The following is a 16,390-nucleotide window of genomic DNA, read 5'->3' on the forward strand; positions in this document are numbered from 1 at the left end:
TTAAGCTTGTAAAAGTTGAACCCAAACATCTACATGATTATAAAATTTCACTGAATTCTTTAATTACCTAGAACATTCTCCTATCTCTTAAAAATATAATGTTCTTGATTTCCTAAGGTAATTATTTTAAGACACCTTACAAAAACTTGAGTAAAAAATATTTATTGGCATTAATTAAACATAAATCTCTAAAACCTCAAAAATAAGACTTACTCATCTGAAATAAATACACATCTCTAAACTGTGTGACAGACACATAGTAGGTATTTTCTTTCACCTTTATTTAATCCTTACAGCAACTCCACAAAACAATGATTTCTATCTGCATTTTACAAGAGGAAATGAAGCTACAGAGAGGACATTAACTTACAGGAATGGACAGTTTGTCAAAATGTATTGAATTCTATACAGGACTGATAAGCAGAACCATAATTTTATATGCTTCTGTCTGTATCACAATGTACTCCAGAAATGTGATACAGCTGTCTTAGGTAATGTTGATTTTTAATGATTTTTGAGACGGTGAACACAGTTCTATTGCCACTAGGTCCCATCTCAAAAACATTTGAGTTTCTTGGTAAGAACAGTGAAGATTCATAAAAGAGGCTGTTAAAAAGGTATCCACTAGAAGTCATTTTTCAAGGTAAGTTTTATCCCATATATCAGATGTTCTAAGACTGTTAAAATACCTAGTCCGAAGGAATCTGCATAAACAGGGTTGAGTAATATAATCAATCACATATTTAAGAAACTAAAGACCATTTTTTGCATTGAGTATACATACACATATATGTACTCAACAACCACTTCCAGAGTACCCTAAGAGATTTTTTTTCTTTTGAGATAGTGTCGCTCTGTCGCGCAGGCTGCAGTGCAGTGGAACGATTTTGGCTCACTACAACCTCTGCCTTCCAGGTTCAAGTGATTCTCCTACCTTGGCCTCTCAAACCATGCTGGGCTAATTTTTTTATTTTAATTTTTTTAGTAGAGATAGAGTTTCACCATGTTGGCCAGGGTGGTCTCAAACTTCTGACCTCAAGTGATCTACCCCCCTCAGCCCCCCAAAGTGTTGGGATTACAGGTGTGAGCCACTGCACCTGGACTTTATTCTCTTTTGATATGTTTGTGACCCTGAGAATTAGAATTCTACACTCAAAGTATAGAAGACAGGATACACTTTGAATACTCCTTTTTTGATAAACTCAAAAGCATTACTTTTCCTTAGTCATCTCTTCTCTGGAGCCGAGCTGCTGAGTCAATATATAGTTTTATAAGACGATTAAAAAAGATATATATGTATACACACAAAGAACAGAGTAGGAAAATAATTTTTCAAACCATGAACATTTTATGTAATAAAAGCAACTGAAACATTTTCTAAAGTATACAGTATATTTGATATAAAAATAAGAAATTCTTCAAAATGTGTATTAAAAATACAAAGTTTGTGACTCTAAGGTACAGAGAAAACTTTATACTTCAGTCACCCAAAACAACAGCTTGTGGTCTCCTCCAATGACACACAGAGGGAGAGTTCGATGCCAGGAGAGGCCAGATCCAACAGGTACAGAACCCACGAGGACGGGCTATAAAATATGTAAAGAATTCAAGAAGCACAATAAGTCCCCAAAATTAATAAATCAAAATGACTTTCAAAAATATGAAATGCACTGATAAATTATATTTGTAGCAGAAACAAAATTTAAAAATATTCTCCCTTACAGGTGAAATACACATTACTGGTATGCAGCTGGAATATGGGATACAATCTATCTATGAAAAACTGGTACATTCCAGACGCCATTTTTGCTGTCTACAGCAACCAAACAAGCAAAATTAATGTATTTAAATAAAGAAGAAAATATAAAAGTGACAGAAAAAATAAAAAGCTTCTTACATGAATATTGGCCAAAAAATCTGTTGTCACTGGTAATGTAAACATCAAAAAACACACAAAAATAAAAAACAAATTAATCACCTTTTCTTGCAATTAAACAGATACAAATGTTTTTAGTTAACAAATTACAAATTTAGACCTATGAGTGGAAAAGTCAAAAACACAAATTAAGAAAAGCACATATGTTACAAAATATTTCCACATTACCTGAGAATGTCCTAAATGATGAATTTGAAACTGGCTTGCCATTTTACCAGGATAACCAGTAGTTGCAAACAGATTTTCACTAATTGTGGACCACCTAAGAAATAAGGAAGCATAAAAGTAAGTATCGTATCCTTCAGATAACTACAAGCTTTTCTGAAGCGGGTTTTTTCTTTTTCTTTTCTTTTTTTTTTTTTTTAAAGAGACAGGGTCTTGCTCTGTTACCTAGGCTGGAGTGCAGAAGTGCTAACAAAACTCACTGTAGCCTCAAATTCCTGGGCTCAAGTGATCTTCCCACCTCAGCCTCCCTAGTAGCTGGGACTACAGGTGTGTACCAGGAGGCCCAGATAAGTTTACATTTTTTTATTTTTTGTAAGAATGGTGTTTTGCTATCTTGCCAAGGCAGGTCTCAAACTCCTGACCTCAAGTGATCCTCCTGACGTGCTGGGATTATAGGTGTGAGCCACAGCACCTGGCCAGAAACAGGTTTCTTTTTATATAAAACCAGTGATTTTAATAATGCTAAATTCGTTCATATGTCTTTATAATTAGACTAGGAATTCCAGGAAAATATTCCATAAATATTTTCTCATACTTTAAATATTTATGAAGTGCTTATTTTGTGTCACTTCATTAAGTTCCAAAGTTACACAAGGTTAATACAGTCCTTTTTTTCACAACCCAAAGGGCTAACAGTGTGGGAGAAGACACAAATAAGGCATCAAATATGACAGCCATTCTGTCCCTTTTCCATGCTAAGTGAACCCCAACTTTGTTCAGGGCACAGGGTGTCCAACTCCCAGGGATGAGACACAATTAGTTTAAGGCAGTCACAGCAATCTCCCATAAAAAGAGAGGGTTCCTTCTTCTCCTTTTTTTTTGTTTAATTGTTCTGCAAATGGAGTAATTCTCTTATGCCTGGAACTCTCACAGCCATCCAGTGACTATAAAGCAACAAGCCCAAATCCTTGCCATTGAGAATAGCAGAGGGAAAGGATGAAAAGGGTCTGTGAATTCTTGATGACACTGATGAGCTGCTAAACAAGCCCGGAGATTACCTACAGAATTATAAGTACCATAGCTCACTGATTTTAAAATTGATGTATACTTGCTCATTGGTGTATACTTGTTCACATCTCTAAAGTCAGGATGTATCTTATAATCCATGGCATTCTTACATTTAGTCAAATGTATTTTATTCTCAATAATGACATCCCCAAGTTCTACAATTTTATCAGGGATATTTCAGATTTGCTGGAATACAGACTATGCTATATTCCAGCAAATCTAAAATATCCCCAATAACTGGTTTTAATCTCTTATTTGGTTTGGCTGTTACTTAAAAAGAAGAAATAATAGCTTAATGACCACACTATACAATGGAGTATTATGAAAAAGAACAAGGCAGATATGTATGTTAAGTGAAAAATAAAAACACATTGCAGAGATATGCTATCTAGCATGATTTCATTTAACACACAACGATAAGTTTATATACATGAACATGGGCTCCCCTACATTTACATCCTTAACAGCACAGCACAATCGGGAAGCATAATATATTCCAAATTGTCGGGCGGTAGTGGTGGAGTAGTTACATGTTTTTTTGTGTAAGGAAAATATTTGGAAACAAATCAACTCCTTGTCTAGACCAAAAGAAAAAAGCAATGACTTAGTTGGGAAAGTAAAATAACCACTTATAAAACAATCAGGGAAAAAAAAATCCAGTGCAAAGGAAAGAACTACACAAGTAGACCAGTGATGGCACAGCACAACATCAAAAGACCAAATCAAAGCTCCAACAAAAACGGTATTACCTGAATAAGCAGGCTCGATCCATGTGAACAGGTCTCTTAGTTTGAGGATAACTAAAAGATAATATTTTGCATTTTATGAATTCTCTATTAGACTCAAGAAGATGAACTTAAACTAAGATTTAAAAGGTATTTTCTCTTTATAGGACAGAATGTCCAATGTGTTTCTATAATACATCCTAAACAAGCAATCAGTTAAAACAGATGGAACACAATAAAGACATGACTTAGAACCATTACAGGGAACTGTTATGCAACAGGGTTGGTTTTTTCCCCTATTTTCCAATATAAGTAAACATTGCACAGATCCACAATTTCCTCTTTTGCACTGTCCTTTCTGGGTTACCTCCAGAGTAAATCTGCATAGCAAGCTTATGTTAGGTAAAAATCCATAGATCTGGCCTTCTATAGGAGAGAATTCTTTTTGCTTGTCAGTGTAGTCCCAGGTGTAACAGGATGGCCAAGTGGATCATTTAGCAAAGTTACTTTTCTTCTGTAATAAACAAGTATAATCAAGAAAGTACCTGGACCGAGTAATATCCCAAATTAACCAATCATTTCCTGCAACAGCTCCAACTTTGAAGGTGTTTTTTAAGCACCAGTGTGCTGACATTAATGGCACTTGTTCTGATTCAAGAGATAAAATAGCCTGTTGAGCGAAAAGATCATAAAACCGGATTGTTCCATTCTTCTCTGCAACCATCAGCTATAAGAAAAAAAAAAGAAAAGGAAACTCAGTCCCTTATCTCACTAATTATACCTGAGGTGTGAGCAGATTCACTGTTATACAGTAAAATACAGGGTTGAGCATTCCTAATCTGAAAATCTGAAATGCTCCAAAAACTGAAACTTTTTGAGTGCCGACATGATGCCACAGGTGAAAAATTCCACATATAAGCACTTAACACAAACTGTTTCATGTGTGAAATTATAAAAAAGTTATATAAAACTATCTTCAGAGAACGATCCAAGATGGCCGATCGCTAACATCCCGGGATTGCAGCTCTCAGGGAAGGCGCGGAGAACTAGAGGACGCCACACTTTCAGACAAAGTCTGGTCGCTCACGGAGCAGAAGATCCCCCAGTGGTGGAAACACACGAGTCGCCAGCGCGACTCTCATGGTCGGCGCAGCGGTTCCGCCGGCACCTTGACGTGGCAGCGCTCCGCGCAGAGTAAAGAGGACCGGTTCCCCTTCTGACTGAGGTTTGGAGCCCTGGGAAGGCAGAGTCGCCTACTACGGAAACAAGAAGGAAGCCCGACAGGAGAATCCTGGGCAGAAAAACACCATCAGTTTTAACGCTGCTGCTCTGGCCCTGGGAACTAACAACCTGGACGTCCACTCAAGAGACCTAATCTGAAAGTTGGTAATTTCAAAGACGACAGGAGGATAAATTTACAATGACGGGAAGAAACCAGCGTAAAAAAGCTGAGAATACTCAAAGTCAGACGCCTCTCCCTCTAAAGATGATCACAGTTCCACATCAACAATGGAACAAGGCTTGATGGAGAACGAGCGCATCCTGATGACAGAATCACTCTTCAAGGAATGGATAATAACAAACTTCGGTGAGTTAAAAGAACATGTTGTAGCCCAACGTAAAGAAACTAGGAACTTTGAAAAAAGGTTTGATGAAATCCTATTGAGAACAGACAACTTAGAGAGGAGTATGAATGAATTAATGGAACTGAAGAATACAATACAGGAACTCCGAGAAGTATGCACAGGTTTAAACACTCGAATTGTTCAAGCAGAAGAAGGGATATCAGAGGTCAAAGTCCAACTTAATGAAATAAAACGTGAAGAAAGGATTAGAGAAAAAAGGATAAAAAGGAATGAGCAAAGTCTCCAAGAAATGTGGGACTATGTGAAAAGACCAAATTTACGTTTGATAGGTGTACCTGAATGCGACGGAGAGAATGAATCCAAGCTGGAAAATACCCTTCAGGATATTATTCAGGAAAATTTTCCTAAACTAGCAAAGCAGGTCAACATTCAACCCCAGGTAATACAGAGAACATCACAAAGATATTCCTCAAGAAGAGCAACCCCAAGGCACATAATCGTTAGATTCACCAGGGTTGAAACGAAGGAGAGGATACTAAGGGCAGCCAGAGAGAAAGGTCAGATTACCCACAAAGGCAAGCCTATCAGACTTACAGCAGATCTCTCGGCAGAAACTCTACAGGCCAGAAGAGAGTGGGGGCCAATATTCAACATCCTCAAAGAACAGAACCTTCAGCCCAGAATTTCATATCCAGCCAACCTAAGCTTCACAACTGAAGGAAAAATAAAATCCTTTATGAACAAAGCAAGAACTCAGAGATTTTATTACCACCAGGCCTGCTTTACAAGAGCTTCTGAAAGAAGCATCACACACAGAAAGAAACAACCAGTATTAGCCTTTCTAAAAATACACCAAAAAGTAAAGAGCACCAACATAAAGAAGAATTTACACCAACAAATGGATAAAACAGCCAGTCAACATCAAATGGCAGTAACCCTAAATTTAAATTGACTGAATTCCCAATCAAAAGACACAGCCAAAACCCAATGGCATGTTACATCCAGACCTGTTTCACATGCAAGGATACACAAAGACTCAAAACAAAGGGATGGAGAAAGATTTACCAACCAAATGGAGAGCAAAAATAAATAATAAATAAATAAAAAGCAGGAGTTGCAATTCTCGTATCGGATAAAATAGATTTTAAAGCAACAAAGATATAGTGGTAAAAGGATCAATGCAACAACAAGAGCTAACGATCCTAACACCCAGATAGGAGACTTAGATTCAATGAGACAGAAAATTAATAAGGATATCAAGGACTCGAACTCAGATCCAGAACAAGTAAACTTAATATTTATAGAGCTCTCCACTTCAAATACACAAAATATACATTCTTGTCAATACCACACCACACCCACCCATTAGTTTAAATGAAACATTGATTGGCCATTATTAATACCCAATTTTTTTCAAAATAAAGCAATATTTCCATTTACTCTCCCTCTTTCTCTTCCTCTTTCTTCTTCTCCTTTACTTATTATTATTTTTTTCTTTCCTTCTCTCAAAAAAAAAAGAAATCAACTTGTAAACCTCTAGATTCAGGTCGGCAATGTCTCTTTCATTGCTTGATTTCCTTTCTTCCCTTCCCTCCCTCCCTCCCTCCCTCCCTCCCTCCCTCCCTCCCCGCTTCCTCCCTTCCTTCCTTCCTTCATCCCTTCGTTCCTCCCTACTGTCCTTATTCCCTTCCTTCCTGCCTTCCTCCCCCCACAAAAAAAAAAAAAAAAAACTATCTTCAAATCATGTGTATAAGGTATACACGAGACAAACAAATTTCATGTTTAGACTTGGGTCCCATTCCCAAGATATCTCATGCATATGCAAATATTACAAAATACAAAAAAAATCCCAAATCTGAAACACTGCTAGTTCCAAGAATTTCATATAAGGATACTCAATCTATATAACAAATGGAGGATCAAATGTAAAGGAAGTAAGAGGCTATGTAACAATCTCCAAAAAATTCCCTAAGATGATGTGAAGAGAGTGAGACAGAGTCTAAGTAACTTATCAGAGATTACATAGCTAGTAAGTGGTAACACTGGGATTTGACTGCAGGCGGTTAACTCTTAACTCACTCTTAACCACTTTTCTGTATTCTAGGTTTCTGAGTTTAGCAGTGATAGGATGAAACTGGTATTTTAAGACTCTTAGTCTAGTAGGAAAGAAGAATCAAAGAGTAAAGAGCAAAAGACTTTAGAAACAAGTTAAGGCTTGGCAAGTTAGGTGTGAGAACAGAACGGCGGAGAATGCACCTTAATGAAGAGAAGAATGCTAGAGTTAGTGAGATGAAGGAAAAATTAAAAGGCCTGGAATAGTTTCGGTATAGGAAAAGAAGGAATTAAAGATGATTTTAGGATTCTGAGTTTATGTGATTTAATACAGGGACTTTCAAACATTCTGAAGTCATGGTAACATCATAAAAGAAAGGAGATGGAGTAAGGTGGAATTTTAATAATAGGTAGGAGAAAAACAAACAAAGTTAAAGCATATGGAAGAAAGAGATAAAAAAAGTAATGGCAAGAAATTAAGCATTAAGATGTAAGTTTGGGGACAGAAGTTGTAATAAATGTTCTCACTTGTCATGCAGGTCATAGTTTTTAAAAAGCAGTCTACTGTTATATTAACATTTTGGTAAAAACTGTGACTATGCTTTAATTTAAGGAGCCTCACTGCTCTAGGGGGGAGAAATGCAGACATAAAACAAAATTTAGGAACTGGATTCAGAAATAAACCTATCAATTTAGTAAGTTAGAACATTTCACTCATGCACATATGCAGAGTATAATTCTACAGATCAAAGACACAATGGGCCTGAAACAAATTTCCATGAAATCCCAGGGTTCAGAGAACACACTTACTTATAGTCTGGGGATTATCTCCTCTGTGAAAGCTGTGAGAAGATTTGGTTAATCCTTCTTCATGTCATTATTCTACTTAATGGATTTTTTTATTCTAAAACTTATTATTTGTATTGCTGTATTTACATGTTTTCCTTTCTTATATTGTCAGTATACAACTTAAGAGCAGGGACTTTGTTCATTCTTTTGTTCCCTATTACAATAAAGGGTACAGTGTAGGTGAGAACCCTTGAAGCAATTCATAAATATCTGATGAAAGAAAAGTTGGCAGAGTATAAAGAAAGGGAACATATACGCAAAGTTGCTCAAGAGGACTCAGGAAATGCGGCTTTAAAAATCAAACTAGCAGAGTTTTAAGAAGGAGGTGATCTGCAGTGTAAAAAACCTGGCTGAAGAAAAAGAATGAAGGAAAAGGCCATGGGATGTGATGAAAATATTCCTGGTACCTTCTGAAAGAGTAGTGGAGACTGACTGAGATTGTGGAGTTAGACCAAGGGATGGGAAAAGAAGAAATGAATTTAAAAGATATAAGTGATGGAGTCAAACATTTAGAAATAAAAGGTGTGATGAACATAGTTTAAAATTTAAGGGGGAGGTGGAAAAACGGAATTTTTAAGAGAAAGAACTATGGAGCTGGGCTGCATGAGTGCAAATGCCAATTCTTCCACTTACTAGCTGTGTGACCTTGGATAATTTATTTAATTTCTTTGAGCCTTAGTTTTCTTATCTGCAAAATGGGGATAATCACAGTACCTATCTCATGTTACCAGGAGGAACATACATGAAATGCTGACTATGGGCCTGTCAGAAGTAAGCACTGTCAGAAGTAAGCATGATTACTGACACTTATCTTCTTGTGCAAACCTGAGGACAAACAGTCGATAGAGAAAAAGCATGAAGATGCCCAGATGCGGTGGCTCAGCAACTTGGGAGGCTGAGGTGGGCAGATCACTTGAGACAAAGAGTTTGAGACCCGCTCGGGCAACATGGCGAAACTCTGTCTCTACAAAAAGTACAAAAATTGCCGAAGTGTAGTGGTGCATACCTGTAGACCAATACTCAGGAGGCTGAGATGGGAAGATCACCTGCGCTCAGGACATGAAGGTTGCGGTGAATGAAGAACGCTAGAGTTACTGGAAATGAAACTATCAAGCATGGCCAACTTAGGGATAACTACCAGATTAAACGTGGGCTGACTGTGCCACAGTACCCCAGCCTGGGCAACAGCCAGACTGTGTCTCAAAAAAAAAAGTATGAAGACATTAGAAGACAGTAGGAGCCTAAGGAACTGCCATGAACTTTAGAGAATAGATGAAGAATTAACTTTTTAAGAACGATGATAGTGGTAACTTCTCAGATTCCAGGGAAAGATACAGTAACTACAGTGATGACCAGGAGAAAATACTGGCAAATGAGAGAATTCTTGTTTAATGGCTCCTATCTTCCCAATGAATCAGCATTAAGGGTAATTGATAATAAAAACTTGCAGTGTATTTTTAGTATTTTAGAAAGCTTTATTTTGAATAGGAATTGGACACTACTGTAGCTGAGACAAATTTGCCTTATGCCACTAACGTTTTTGTTCACAGACTAGGGCTCACAAGCATGGATGATGTAAATTATTTTTTTTAAAAACTGTCTACTGGCTCATGCCTGCAATCTCGGCACTTTGTAAGGCCTAGGTGGGTGGATCATCTGAGCTCAAGAGTTCAAGAGCACCCTGGGTAAGATGGCGAAACCCCAGCCCTACCAAAAATACAAAAAAATTAGCCAGGTGTGGTGGCACGCGCCTATAGTACCAGCTACTCAGGAGGCTGAGGTGGGATGATTGCTTGAGACTGGGAGGCAGAGGCTGCAATGAGCCTAGATCACACCATTGTATACTCCAACCTGGGTGACAGAGTGAGACCCTGTCTATAAAAAAACAAAGACAGAAGAAAGACCAAAACAAACAAAAAAACCCGGCCTACTGCTACTAGGTCGTTGGAACACCGGTTTTTGTACTGAAATCCACTAAAGGTCAGGAAAAATGTAGTTTAAATAAAGGCCATTTAAAAGCAAAAATAAATAAATAAAAAGCAGGAGTTGCAATTCTTGCTTCTGATAAAATAGATTTTAAAGCAACAAAGATATAATGGTAAAAGGATCAATGCAACAAGAAGAGCTAATGATCCTAAATATATACATACCCAATACAGGAACACCCAGATACATAACACCTATAAAGAGAATTAGACTCCCTAGACTCCCACACAATAATAGTGGGAGACTTCAACATCAATATTAGCTAGATCAATGAGACAGAAAATTAATAAGGATATCCAGGACTTGAACTCAGATCTGGAACAAATAAACTTAATAAACATTTATAGAGCTCTCCACTTTAAATACACAAAATATACATTCTTATCAGTTATCACACCACACCTACTCATAGCTTTAAATGAAATATTGATTGGCCATTATTAAGCACAATTATTGGCATAAAAGAAGTTTTCAATACCCATTTTTAGAATAAAACAACATTCCTGTTCTCCCTCTTTTTCTTCCTCTGTCTTCCCCTCCTTCATTGCTTTTTTTCATTATTTCTTTCTCTCCTTCTTTCAAAAAAAAAGAAAAAAAAATAAAACCATTTATGGATGATGGCTGGCAAACAAAAACCTTAACAATTATAGAGTAACTTTTACAGTACAGGTTTCTAGACTAATCCAAATGCATTTATGTGATTAGTACCTCTGAGATGGGAAAAATCATTGATTTTTCTCCTCTATGTATGTGACGCTTTATCTCTGTATGTCTTTTCCATTTGATAAAAGAGATTTAAATTATACATAATTACCTTACAAGTTTCCTCAGGATGCCAGCACACACTCATGCCAGGAGAATGAAGAACAAAAAGAGATGTTTGCACTCCTTCCAAGGTCCAAATCCTAACAAAAGAATAACAGTATAATGTTAATTGTTCTTGATATATCATTACTAGAAAATTAAATTTCCATGAATTTATTCAAAGCTATTAACTACAGATTATAAGGCAGACATCTGTGCTTAATGTATATCTTTTAAAGAAAATTATAATACCACTTTTAAATAATATGAAAGTAGTATGAAGAATTTAAATTTTATCATACTCAATCATGGACAAAAGAGTCACACACATTTTCCCGCTAATTAATCCAGCACAGCAACACTGTTACATGGTAATCAAATTATTTATATATTCTTTATTTTGTGGGCAAAACCTTGAGGTGTCTAGGTCACTAATCAGGTTGTCTGACTACTTTAGTAGTCATTTCAATTGATGATAATTACTACTGGGGTGCTTATAAACACAGAAGCATGCATGCACGCAGAATAACCACATACAAAAAAGATAATATGAAGTTATGAAAATTTAGCAACATGGCCATCTTCCATATTGCTTATTCCTTCTACCATTAGGATTCCAAGCCAGTGGATACCTCCTATTTATACCTTTTGTAATTTGGCTTACGTTTCCAGTTTTCTCTCCCCAAGTTGGCCATAGTTGATAGCTACCTAATTAAAGCTGGGTTGAAAGAACAGCCATTTGGTTCCTCCTATTCTCTCTTTCCTCAATAGTTACAAATTGAGAGTAACAAGGACCAGGTTTTTCACCAACATGGCTCTCCATTTCAATTGCTTTACCATCTGCAGAAGGGGGGATCAAGACTCAGAAATTTGAGTCATGGCACTAAGTTGTGAGAATTGCTATTCTTCACCCACTGCTCCTTCTCCATACTCAGCCACTGTTATACTGCACTGGCATGTAGCACAGAGTACAGCTGGTGACAGAAGTTGGTGGGAGGCTGGCAAAGTGTACACAGAATTCTGATCCTTAAGAACTGAACTTGACTGGGCACCATAACTCATGCCTGTAATCCCAGCACTTTGGGAGGCTAAGACAGAAGATCGCTTGGGCCCAGAGTTCAAGACTAGCCTGGCGAACATAGTGAAACTCCATTTCTACAAAACTTATAAAAAAAATTGGCCAGGCATAGTGGTGCACACCTGTAGCCCCAGTTATTAGTTGGGAGGCCGAAACGGCAGGCTGATGTGGGAGGATTGCTTGAGCACAGGAGGTAGAGGCAACAGTGTGCCATGTCTGCACCTCTGCACTACAGCCTGGGAGACAGAGAACCTATCTCAAAACAACAACAACAACAACAACCCAACAATAAAAAAGAACTGAACTCATTCACTGGAATTTTTCTTCTAGGTTTTATAGTTCACATCTCATTAGGGATCAAAAAAAAAAACAGGTTTAACCAATTTCAGGAATTTATTTTCAATGTGTAGGCAAAAATTCATTTCAAAGAAAGTAGAATATGCATTGGACAATGCTACTATTCTGTGCCAAAACACATTACTTCGAATACTCTTCTCCCTTGTAGAAATTATTCGGTCTCCAAATATTGAAATATCATAGTTACATATAAACTAACACAAATGTTTTTCAAAATGATTATCTTTATGATTAAACAATTTAGAAGCATACTGTTCTCTTGCCAAATCAATACTTTTCATCTGTATTTATTATATAAGGAAGACAATAACAATTTAATTGAAGAGAAGAATCACATTTAGTAAGAGTTTATGCAACTATGTTTCACTCCCCATGAGGAATCAGATTATTAATTATGGCAACTGATTTAATATTTCTTCTCTATTGCCTTTTGCAAAATAAAAGTATTGCACTAGCATATATTTTACCACTATTGAAATAGTAGAAATTTGTCTTGAAAATTCTGCAAGTCTCATGAGAGGACGGTTTAAAACCTTCATTCTTTTGATCTTGTTCTAATATGTATTTGATTTTTGCTGGCTATTATATAAATTGAGTAAATACATTCCAAACTATTTTCATGATTTTTTTCTTTCAAATGAAGGAAACAAAAGAGGGAGAAAATATGGATAAAAATACTAGATAAAAACTGGTCAGTTAATAAAGTGTATTCCTCTCCAATGAACCAAAGTTTTACCTAATTTTTAAACAGTATTTTATCCTGAAAAGAATAGGAAATTTAAGAAAAAACACAAAACAAAAAAATCCCCTGACTTAAAAATGAGGAGGGTGATCCAGATTACTTTACAAGGGACTGGGATAAAATGATTTATAGTTTATAGTTATATGCTTATTCAACAATTCTAGTGGTTACACAGTCCAAGTACTAAGTATGTAAAATATAACAAATTGGGCTAAAACTAGTTATCCTAACTAAATTAGCTACAGATGGTATACTTTAAGTTGTTAAGTTTTATTTTCCTTTTTGATAGATTCCTTAATTAAGTCCTTCTCAAATCCTTTTGTGGAGCTCAGCTCATTTTTCTGTGCCTTTACTACAAAACTCATCTAGTTAATATTACTTACATGAGACAAAGTCACTTTTTTTGGATGTTTGAAGTATACCATATATAATGAAAGTATACAAGCCTTAAATGTACAATTCAAAGAGAATACACTCAAAAAGAATTGCACCTCAATCAAGAAACAGTATTTCCAAGACTCCAAAAGTTGTTTCGTGCTCCCTTCCAGTCATACTTTCTTGCTCTCTCACAAAAGGTACCCACTATCCTGACTTCAAATGGCATTGCTTACTTTTGCCTATTTTTGAACATCATAAAAATGATGTCCATTTTCATGTGATACGTATTTTCTTGGTCTGACTTCTTTTACTCATCATAAGGTTTTGTGATATTTACCACCATTGGTGCATGTTGTGGTAATTTGTTTTTTCTTACCGCCTTATACAGTCTTCCATTAACTCAGTACACAACAACATATTTATTCATTCTACTGCTGATAGACATTTAGGTTGTTTCCAATTTTTGATCATTACCAAGAATGTTGCTAGAGGCCTTCCTGTACATGTCTTTTAGTGAATACAGATACCCATATACAATCACATACGCACACACACCTGCTGGATACAAACCTAGGCATGGAATTGCTAGATCACAGCTTAAAAATATATTCAACTTTAGCAGGTAGGTATCATCAAATAGTTTTCCAAGTTGGCTGCACATCATATTTCCTTTTCTTCTCCCATATTTAATTACAAGTAGAAAAAGCCAAAACTTTCTCCTATTTTCTGACAAAAACACCCTTAATCACTTACGTGAATGGCAATGGGTACAGTTTTTCAGATGGTCTTATTTTGTAAGGTAGATTTCTCAATTCATCTTTTTTTTTTTCATTTTATTTTCATATATTTATGTATGGACAAATGTACCTAAGTTTTAAAATGTGGTAAACACAATTTACAGTAGAATCTCTCTTAACTGACTCTGACAGATTTTTTTCCTTTTTCCCTCTATAGAAGTGATGGGAATGAGAAGGCTATCTCCTAATATGCCCACATGTGCATTTGTTGTATGTGTACAAAGAGAGAATATAGCTTCTTTGCTTAGCAAATAACTGTTTGTATGTGACCCATACTTATTGATGTAATTATATAATATATAAACTGACAAAATAGAAATGTGAAAGAGCTATTTCAATGAAACTAAGTCAATGAAATCTAACTGAAGGTAACTTTCTAAAATAAAAAAAAACTCACTCAAATTAGGTATGTGTGATAGTTATAAAAGATTAAATAATAAAAACTATAAAAATCTAGATGTATTCTGAATTAAGACTGCTTTTCTAAGTGCTATTTTCATTAAAGACGTTGTATTCTGGTCATGCTTCATGCAAAAAAAAGTGGTCCCAAGCCAATCAATGGACTCATAACCGAAGGGAAAAAAGCATTGGCCTAATATCAAAAGACTGGCAAATGGTTTTTAATATACATGGGTTGTATATTAAAATAAAGCAGGTAGCCATTCTTTTACAACAATTTCCTGAGTTTACTGACTTTTTGTTATCTAAGAAACTTTGGTCTAGACCATGTCAGATGATAGGATTTTTACTATAACAGAAAAAAAATTCAAAATTTGAAAATTCAGGTTTTAATATTTCCAAAATCATTATTACTGAAAAGTCAGTTATAACAACAGGAAAGTGGTGCATCTCAGAAAAAGAAATGCTTTAAAAGCTCACAGCCAGCTGGGCACCATCACTTAAACCTGTAATCCCAGCACTTCGGGAGGCTGAGGCAGGCGGATCACCTGAGGTCTGGAGTTTGAGACCAGCCTCAACAATATGGTGAAACCCTGTCTCTATTAAAAATACAAAAATTAGCTGGGTGTGATAGCAGGCGCCTGTAATTCCAGCTACTTGGGAGGCTGAGGCAGGAGAATCGCTTGAATCCGGGAGGCGGAGGTTGCAGTGAGCTGAGATTGAGCCACTGCACTCCAGCCCAGGCGACAGAATGAGACTCCATCTCAAAAAAAAAAAAAACCAAAACCAAAAACAAAACAAACAAAAAAACAAAAACCCCCACACCCTTCATAATAAAGACAATTAAGCATATGAAAAGATGATAGACCATTTATCAAAGCATAAAAGTATAGAATAAATGCTAACAGGTTTAATTACCTTTGGCAAGACCTAGGATCTATATTAATATATATATATGTACATATTTAAATGTTTGCAAGGGAAATTTCAAATGAAAAGCTTTTAGGGCAAAGTTAATGTGCTGACGAATTAGGAAGCCAATACAGACTGAATCAAAGGGCACTGGGTGAGTACAGCATCACTCTCAAGTGAAATAAAATGACAGTTTTCATCCAATTTGAACTGTAAGTATAATAAACATCCCCATCCCTCCCAGCATTGTCCCTAAAGAGAACTCTTAGATTTGGCTATAAAATGATGGGATGGAGGGCTATCCAGATCTAAGATTATGAATTATATTTATTTTACTTTTAGTACTTTATTGCTGTAATTACTGCTTCATTTCAGGCCGAGTTCTTTTCTGCAGAACATTAAATATCCCTACCACATGGTATTTAAATGTTATTGTCACATTTAATTAATAAAATGGTCCCATAAATTGGGTGTTGGCATACTGGGGATATCCTATATATTCTCAAAGGTCTTTTAAAGGGACAGTTAGTAAAGAAAGATGTTATGTCTGAGGATT

The 16,390-nt window shown here is 36.1% G+C and overlaps 1 protein-coding gene across 4 annotated transcripts in view; it reads right to left on the minus strand.

The window, feature by feature from the left end:
* Nucleotides 1–246: 246 nt before the first annotated feature.
* NUP37 (nucleoporin 37) overlaps nucleotides 247–16,390 on the minus strand; it is a 50,396-nt gene continuing 34,252 nt past the window's right edge. For 3 of the 4 annotated variants that reach the window (XM_002752908.4, XM_035257400.3, XM_054238788.2), the window contains exons 6-10: nucleotides 11,182–11,272; nucleotides 4,440–4,621; nucleotides 3,919–3,969; nucleotides 2,105–2,198; nucleotides 247–1,586 (exon numbers count right to left, since the gene is read on the minus strand). In XM_002752908.4, coding sequence (XP_002752954.1) covers nucleotides 1,473–1,586; nucleotides 2,105–2,198; nucleotides 3,919–3,969; nucleotides 4,440–4,621; nucleotides 11,182–11,272 — 532 coding nt within the window. In that variant the 3' untranslated portion in view covers nucleotides 247–1,472. Of the gene's footprint in view, nucleotides 1,587–1,907; nucleotides 1,927–2,104; nucleotides 2,199–3,918; nucleotides 3,970–4,439; nucleotides 4,622–11,181; nucleotides 11,273–16,390 lie in introns of those variants that run through there. The other variant, XM_078338116.1, reaches the window with a different exon arrangement.

This window comes from Callithrix jacchus, chromosome 9, assembly GCF_049354715.1.
Source record: "Callithrix jacchus isolate 240 chromosome 9, calJac240_pri, whole genome shotgun sequence".
In the NCBI taxonomy this organism is placed as follows: Eukaryota; Metazoa; Chordata; class Mammalia; order Primates; family Cebidae; genus Callithrix; species Callithrix jacchus.